This window comes from Macrobrachium rosenbergii, chromosome 46, assembly GCF_040412425.1.
Source record: "Macrobrachium rosenbergii isolate ZJJX-2024 chromosome 46, ASM4041242v1, whole genome shotgun sequence".
NCBI classification, from domain to species: Eukaryota; Metazoa; Arthropoda; class Malacostraca; order Decapoda; family Palaemonidae; genus Macrobrachium; species Macrobrachium rosenbergii.
In genome coordinates, this window is record NC_089786.1 from 40,128,453 (window position 1) to 40,137,601 (window position 9,149).

Sequence of the window (9,149 nt, forward strand, 5' to 3'; positions counted from 1 at the left end):
CTAGCGCAGAAAATGGTGAAACACAAAGTACCTTGCAAGTAAAATATGACGTACGTGAAGGAGGTAGACATACAGGGATGAGTGGATGCCATAGAAATGAATGGAAATGCAGGAACGAACATGATACAAGGGGAAAACGCCCAGATTATGGAAACCGAAGTAATCCCCCTGGGTATGACAGACAGCAAGTCTGAAAATGAGAGTAACATGTCGCCAAGGTCATAAAAATGATGCACAGCGACCTGTTGAAGGATAAGGGCTGTCCCAGGGGAACAGCCGCCGGGTTGCCTACACGGACGAGCCAAAGACAGTGCTTTCCGGACAAGAAATAGAAACCTTTCATGGCAAGAGATTCTTCAAGAACGAAGGAAAATGACGGCAAAGTAACGTTTTACAGTCAAAATGATCGGGATGCGGATGCAGAAATGCTGGATGCTAGGTTCAGTGGAGCTTCTGCTTTGATTCCTCTTATGCATTATTCTCCTTTAGCGGATACATTACAAGGTTCACTGGATGGTCTCATCGTAGCTGATGTTTCAAGCGTTAATGTAAAGAGAAATAAAACAGATTATAGCAGTGAGGAGGTTAAAGACGGGAATCACACTTGGCTAAGCACACAAAACTGTAAAGTCATTCTAATAATGACGCACAAATTTACCATAATGGAAGCTTTGACATTCATCATAGCTCCGGTGTTTGCTGCATTTAATATCTGTGGGTTGAACGATGAAAGTAAACAGATACAGCTTAAAATGTTGGCAATGGAATATTTATTTAATTTCTACAAGAACATAATGTTAGAGACAAATCGAGGATGAAGTATCTAGAAGGTTCCTTTGATATCATAATAAATGAACCTGATTGTCTCAAGGGAAGGACGTGTTTTTTGTTTAACAAAAACTCAAATGTCGAAATACTATCAAGAGAAAAAGCATATATCAAACCTCATCATGGCAGGAAATTTCAATTGTGTTGTGTCAGCACAGGATGTAAGCACTGGTTAGGAGACGAACGTCTCCAAGGCTTTATGTAGTTCAGTAAAGCCAGGGGCGTAACTAGGTGAGAATGGGCCCGTGGCATTTTCTTACAGTGGGCCCCCATTAACTAAAAAAAAAAAAAAAAAAAAAAATATATATATATATATATATATATATATATATATATATATATATATATATATATATATATATATATATATATATATATATATATATATTATGGGAGAGAGAGTAGAGATTGATTTGATATATCGTAGAACTGGTAGGCATAAGAAATTGAAATATAATATGCAGGCATTGAAATATAATTACTAATTGTTAATACATACATAGCTTACAAAAAACATCTAAATTATATATTCTCAATAATGAATCAGATGAATCCCCTTATGTAGGCCTATGCGGCCGTTACATTATTGCATAATTACGATGCCTATAAAATGAAAATAAACACAACTTGGTCCAAAACATTTATACCATCATTAAATAAACAAATATACCTTATATACCTTCTAGAATTCTTTCTTCCTTGCTTTCATCTCTGCATATCTGTCAATGACTTTACTTAAGTTCAATTTACGCGCAGTTCCTTGTTCAATTGATAGAAGAGCTAGTCCTTCTAATCTTTCCTGTGCCATTGTACTTCGCAAATAGTTTTTAACAAGCTTTAGTTTGGAGAATGAACGCTCTGCCCTTCCAGTTGTGACTGGAATAGTTAAAAACAATAGCACTGCAGTGCAAACCTCAGGGAAACTGGCTGAAATAGAATGATTTTCTATGATCAACATATTAGCAAGGTCCTTAATACTAGAAACTTTGCTTATTTCTCCTTCAGAGCAGATCTCATGCTGAGAATTTCCTGTGTGAATGTTTCTGACACATCATTGTGGTATTTTTCACAAAACTAGATGCTTTTTCGTACAGCTGTGAGTGAGATAAATTTTGCAATGAGATTGGTTCCAACACTGAGAATGATGAGACAACTTCATGCAAGCCAGTAAAACGGAAGTTCAACTGAGTTGTGATGATGTCCAGAGTACGATAGTAAACAGTTACTCTACACAAACTCTCTGGATCTTCTAATCTTTGGTCTTCACAAAGCTCGCCAAAATGTCTTTTTACATTTTGAAGTCTCTTTTTCTCAAATTTTCGTCTGATTGACCACTTCTGGGCTATATCTGTTGCTTCTTTCTTTACATCCTCAAACTGATTTCTTAATCTGCACATCTCATCCATGCAAACCTTTAAGAGGTCTGCTGCCTTAGCAAGATCAACTGCCTTTGATTGCAACATTTTTGATACTAAATTTATTGACTGTAAGATTTTGGACTGAAACGTCAAAAGGAATACAAATTTAAAATTTTCAAGACATTTCTTTAGTGCAGTGGCTTAATTGCGTTCGTCTGCCTTAGAGCTGCATAATATTATTTGTGCTAGAGCTTTCTGCACATCACAGAATCGAAATTTGAGAGCAAATACCGCATCATAACGTCCAGCCCATCTAGTTGGGTTTAACTTCTTAATAGTTACCCCTTTGTGAGTGCCTGATTCAGAAATTAAGCTAGATAATATGTCCCATCTCTTGATACTCAAACCAAAAAACACATAGACTCTTTGAACAATATCACAAAACTGCGCCATTTCTGTCACATCCTTGACAGCATCATTAATCACCAAATTTAAATTATGAGCAGCACAATGAACATAAACTGCACTGGGTTCAACATCAATGATTTTTTTCTGCACACCTTTGTATATCCCCTTCATGTTACTAGCTCCATCATATCCTTGGCCACGACACCTTGAAATAGAAAGTCCTCTTTGTTTAATTATTTGCAAAATTTGTTCTGATAGTGCAGCTCCACTTTGGCCCTCAACCTTATGAAACCCTAAAAAGACTCATTAGTTTGTAGGGCTTTTGGCTTTCCATTATCATCATATTCTATGCTACAGTAACGGTATATTTCACACATCTGATCAATTTTGGAAATATTCTGTGTTGTATCTAACATTATGCTATAAAATGGAGCTGCTTTAATGGCATAAGTAAGTTCTTTTTTCAGTTTCCTTTGAAAGCAACTGAATGAGTTCATTTTGTATCATCGGGCTCATATACTTTGTTTTACCTTTAGGTTTACTGATTAGGCTAATTCTGAAAGTACTGGATCATATTTAGAAAGCAACTCAATGATGCAAATGAAATTTCCACGTTTCCTAACTTTCCTTTCATCCTCATCATAATCACCTTCATCTTCTGCTTGTGTTCCTTCTGTGTGTCCACGAACTGGCAAATTGCACATCGCTAATGTAAGAGTTACATTTAATAATCTGTCCAAAACCTGACGCCAGTATTTTTCTCCTTTTGAAGATTACCTTCAAGTGCTTCACTCAAAGTTCCATGCAAGCACCATTGTTCATACACTAGGCATGAATTATAGTGAATTTGGGATGATTCGTGCCTCTTCATACCCTCACGGTCCTCACCTATGAGTTTCCAGTCACAATAGCCATCAATCCATGTATCTTGAAATCTACTCGCTCCTCGATTAGCAAACAACCAACATGTCTCACAATAAGCCTTATCAAGAACAACTGAATAGCATAACCACGACCTCCCAATTTTCACACCTGATTTGGACACTGCATGATAATAATTTTCAGAGAAAGAGCGACATTCTGCATCCTTTTTGAAAGGGCCATTAGGCTTGCAATGTCCATTTGTAATGATAAATCGTTTTGTTTGGTCCTTCAAGTTTTGTTCCATAAAATGTCCACGGTCTGTAGGCCACAACGATGTTATTGTGTCAAATGAGAGCTCAGGCGCATGGTCTTTTGAGGTACTAGGTTTACACTCATCTTCACAGGTATTGCCTAATATAGTGTCGGAAACTGGGTCAGAATCAGGCTTGCCAACTTCGTCTAATTTCTTTTCACCTGTATCAGTTGCTGTGTTTGTTTCAACTAAACTAGTACTAGTAGTAGGCATTTCCACACTAGTGACACTACTATTAGTATTTTCTCCAATAGCTTCACAACTGTCATTGTCCTTTGCATTTTCGATAATCACTTCTACTGTTGGGGAAAAGAAACCACTAATTTTTGGAAGCTTTGATGCATTAATTTCATTTCTTTTTCTTTTCCGCTTTTCACTGCCACTAAGATGTTTTTTGGGAGGCATGATATATCCGATTCACTGTAAATAAAAACTATTACTAATTGAGAAAATTATACTCTGTCATCATCTGATATACAAAAATTCTATTGTTTTTTTTTTTTGTATGGTGTTTTTACGTTGCATGGAACCAGTGGTTATTCAGCAACGGGACCAACGGCTTTACGTGATTCCGAACAACGTCGAGAGTGAACTTCTATCACCAGAAATACACATCTCTCACTCCTCAATGGAATGGTCGAGAATCGAATCTCCGACCACCGAGGTGGGACGCCAACACCATATTGACCACGCCACTGAGGCGCTATAAAAAAAATTTCGATTGATATCATTGTGAAGATATTAATTACATCTTTCTGCAATGCACTGTTCTTTCTATTACATTATTTGTATTGTGAGTCAAACATTAAAATTAAGTTCACAATTCGTAATCAACATAATCTTTCATAAGGTGTAAGATAACTATCAGTTGTAGTCCACTTATAAATGAATACAATGTAAAACAATCACGAAACGCGAAAAACTTCTCTCACTTTTTCCTTTAAATGATCAAAAGATACTGGCAGTCACAGGCGGTGACAACTGACAAGCTCTGGTAACTGGTGTACACGGAGGCCAGGACTTAGACAGGAACATAACGCGTTCAAGCCAAGATCTCATACGGACCTGTAGTGTACGAACAGTAATACCCCCTATGACCTCCTAACCCATAACCCATAAAGGCCATCATATACATTAACAATATGTAATGTCTTCTCAGTTTCTGTTAATAATCATTTACCAGTATTATATTGAGGAATTTGAAATATTTTTTTTTTCTAGATCACTAAAATATAACAGTAAGCAGTAGCATATTTTTTTTCTTCTTCTTCTTTTTACGGCCATGGGCCCATATCCCTTGGGTCCCTTGGCTCCCTTTCTGTAACTCTACGTCCATGGGCCCCTTTAATCATTATAGGCCCTGGGCCCGTGGCAGTTTGCCACTTCTGCCACCCTATTGTTACGCCTCTGAGTAAAGCTACTGTCACTAAAAGACGCTTGGTTCTCCACTAATTATATGCCTTTGTACACCTATTTCAGAAATAATAATGTATCGAGGTTCGACCGAATTTATGTTACATATTTGTATCAAGATGTACGGTTATGTGAGAATATACCATTGTCGATGGCTGACCATACTATGGTAATAGTAAAGAGAATTGTAAATAGTCAAGCAAAGAATGGTAAGGGGTACTGGATGCTCAATTGCAGGTTTTTAAGAGAGGGATGATTTTACAGAGAATTTTAAAGTACTCTGGAATTATCTGAAGTCTCAAATTAGTGTTTTTGATAAAACCTTTATCTGGTGGGATGGCTATGTCAAAAGTATGACGATAGTGCAAAATTTTCGTAACGTTATCAAAACATGCAACTGAGGAGAAATGCGGGACACAACTTTTTGCAAAGCATTTTAAATTGAGCAAGTGATAAAAGCTCTTATGATGAGGTAACCCTCGCTCTTATCAAAGAGATTAAAGACAATAAAAGCAATGAAAGAAGGCATATGTGAAGGAATAAAAATTCTAGTGGGAGTTGATGATAGATTAAATGGTGAACAAATTTCACTTCATTTATTGAGTAAGGAAAACGTAAGATCTGTAAACAAAGTCATGCGATTGTTAAGCACGGAGAGCGGAATATTCTATAATACACAGGCCATTATTCATTATGTTAAATCTTATTATGAAGCCCTCTTCTCTGAAGCAAACAAAGATTCTAGCTTCGAAGATTACTTCTTGCAGTTTGTTGATAAAGATATTGGAGATGCAGAAAATGAAACGTTAAGGAGGTATCTGAGAAAGAAACATGGGGGCCTTTTCAGTCCATGTATAAAGGAAAGACACCTGGAGAAGATGACCCCGCATTAGAGTTTCATTTATGGTGTGAGCTATCATAAAATAATTAATTCACTATGGTAGTAAAATTTGAAATGACTGAAAACAAACTTGGGAAAAGGCAACGTGCAGGAGTAATAAAGCTTATTCCGAACAACAGTGATGTAATCGAGCTAAAAAACTAGACTGATTTCTTTACGAAACATTGATTATAAATGTACCGCAAAAATACTTGATAATCGTATGAAAGGTGTTTTATCTATTTTATATCTAAAGAACAATTCTACTTTGTGCAAGGTAGATCAATACTACACAGTAATAATCTATAAGAGATGTCGTTTATTATGTTAACCATAATAAGAAAGGTGTAATTATCAGTTTTGATTAGAGTAAAGGATTTGATATGGTTTGTACAAAACTACTTCTGCCAGTAACACCTAAATAAAGTTCTCTGAAGAATCTATTAATCAAATTATGATGTTTTACACCGACTGCAATACTGGCCTTTGTGTAATTTGTATTGCAAATTAATATTTTAATGTAAAACATTCAGTAAGACAAGGTTGTCCATTGTCTATGATGATGTAAGTTATTTTCCAAGAACTATTACAATACCAAATAGATTTGAAACTATCACTGTTGGATATGTAGATGGCAGCTGACTTATTGTTGGCAATAGATAGTGACTTCAAGAAATTAGAATTGCCCACAGGCGCTGAGCTGAATTTAAATAAACCTTGTATAATGGGTCTTGCAGGTTGGAAGAAGAGAAATGTCTGGTGTTTTTCCCCGGTTGGAATTTAGGAATGAATATGGCTATATCAGGTGTTTATTTATGCAATGATTATGAGGATACTGTAAAATTTTTTTTTGAAAATGTTATCAGTAAAATGAGTGTGATAATTTGTATTTCATCTAACACTTTTTTCACTGTATCAAAATGCCACCATCATCAATACTATAGTTTTAAGTGAAGTGTGGTACTTGAGCCATATTTTTCCATTATCAAGAACCTTTACCATTGGTAGGGAGAGGTGTTCAAGTACATTTACAATGGAAAGTACCATCCAGTGAAGCGTGAAACGTTGTAGCTAGACAAAAGAAAAGGTGGTATTGGTGTATCAATATTTACTGCAAAGCGGCTGCAATGCTTTCATGCACTTTCATGATTACAGTAACATTGGAAGTGTATGGATACCCCCTGATATTATATTACTGTATAAATAAGATAGGTAATGTGTTTGCTGCTGAAGGGTGCTTCCTATTTCAGATACATTAATGTTCTAGCATCAGCAAATAGCTGATACAGTCATGAAAAGCTGTAATTAAGTGGACTCCCTAATTAAAGCTAAGAATTTTTATAGAGTCTAGAAACCTCACAATAAACGTATTGTTGAGGAAAAGTATCCCGTATTTAACTGGTCCTATGTTTGGTAAAATCTGAAACTTAAATTTATTGATTCTTTTGAAAAAGGACTCATATGTCGTTTCTTATTATGTGAGCTATTGAAATCTTAATTATTGGGCATTCATAAAGATTAATGCTTCGCCATCTCAATGAGAGTTATTGGTCTGTCATTTCTTTTAAATATTTTTCCTTAGTCCTGCAGACGATAAACTAAAGTTATAACCAAACATTGGGAATTGTGTTCTAAAACACTTGTTGTTGTTATTATTTTTGACATTCAAAGTATATATATATATATATATATATATATATATATATATATATATATATATACACACACACACGCTCACTCACACACACACACACACACACACACACACACACACACACACACACATATATATATATATATATATATATATATATATATATATATATATATATATATATATATATATATACATACACACATGCACAACACACACACACACACACACACACATATATATATATATATATATATATATATATATATATATATATATATATAGTGTTAGATATAATCAAAATATGATCAACCACTGATGTAAAGCTAAGGTTTATTATTCTTATTGCCTTACCCCGACAAATGGGTTTAGTTGTGAACATATTTAACAACCTTTGGTTTCCATGGAAACCAGAAGTAAGCTTCATTCGTTGCTGCTACTATTGGCAGTTTCCAAGCAGAATTGTGTTCGATGATTCAGTCTTCATCATGGATAATCTTTTTCTGTACTATTTGAGTAATAACGTATTAATAGTTTTATATGTCTGTGCAACCTCGGCACTTAATTTGAGCAAGATATAATGTACAAGAATTTGCAAACCTTACTCATAGTTCTAGTCAAAGATAGCTGATAACAGTAAATTTAAATGAAGAAATAGAACAAGAAATGGCAGCGAATTTAGAAAAAAAAAAAAAAAAACAAATAAAATAATCCAGCTTTGGCCTCATTGAGATAGCATTCTGGAGGGAGCTGTCATCATGGCTGCAAGATAGCCTTTGGCTGCACAAGATAATGACTACATCTCTGATTAACATCTCTCTCTCTCTCTCTCTCTCTCTCTCTCTCTCTCTCTCTCTCTCTCTCTCTCTCTCTCTCTCTCTCTTTCCTGATCGTAGCAAACTGCAAACATCTGAAGAATTTAGGAGAAGATTATCATTTACTGAGTTCGAAGGAGAAGTTTTCCCATCCATTCCCTTGGAGCTTTGAAGGTTCTCTCAGCCGACATCTCTTAGGGTAAACCCATCTGCTTTTGATACAAGAATCGATGTGGTGCTTTCGGAGCCCTTCTTCGTCTTCCTTCATTTGAGGCTTTTAATTGGCGATACGACCCCGATATTGGTTTCTTCGTATTTATTTGTTTGTGCCCTGTTCGTCATCAATCAGATCAGCCTCTACTACTTGTTCATTCTGGCCCCTCAAGTGACATTTAGTCGGGTATATCCATCTTTTAAACAAGCGTAATGCTGATTTATGTAGTTATGTATATATTTATTTTTTTTATTAAATAAATTATTTATTTGTTTATTTAATTATTTACTTTTTTAGATATGTTCTATTCGAGATATTCCTGCTCTAATTACATTTTTTGTAAATTTGTGCTCACAGCCAAGATCACTATATTAAATTACATTTGTTGCTTATAAGCAGAAA

General features: G+C 35.2%; 1 protein-coding gene across 1 annotated transcript; it reads right to left on the bottom strand.

Moving 5' to 3' along the window:
* Positions 1–1,841: 1,841 nt before the first annotated feature.
* On the bottom strand, positions 1,842–2,765 carry LOC136830450 (uncharacterized). Its single transcript, XM_067089986.1, has 2 exons — positions 2,478–2,765; positions 1,842–2,327 (listed from the first exon to the last, which is right to left on the bottom strand). The coding sequence occupies exons 1-2, from the start codon at positions 2,763–2,765 to the stop codon at positions 1,842–1,844; spliced, it is 774 nt and encodes a 257-aa protein (XP_066946087.1).
* Positions 2,766–9,149: the final 6,384 nt, after the last annotated feature.

Excerpts from the sequence above, each read along its gene's own strand:
- LOC136830450 (XM_067089986.1), bottom strand. The coding sequence starts at position 2,765 with ATGAAGGGGATATACAAAGGTGTGCAGAAAAAAATCATTGATGTTGAA. Across the intron at positions 2,328-2,477 it reads GGGCTGGACGTTATGATGCG|TCCAAAATCTTACAGTCAAT; the intron begins GTATTTGCTCTC and ends TTGACGTTTCAG.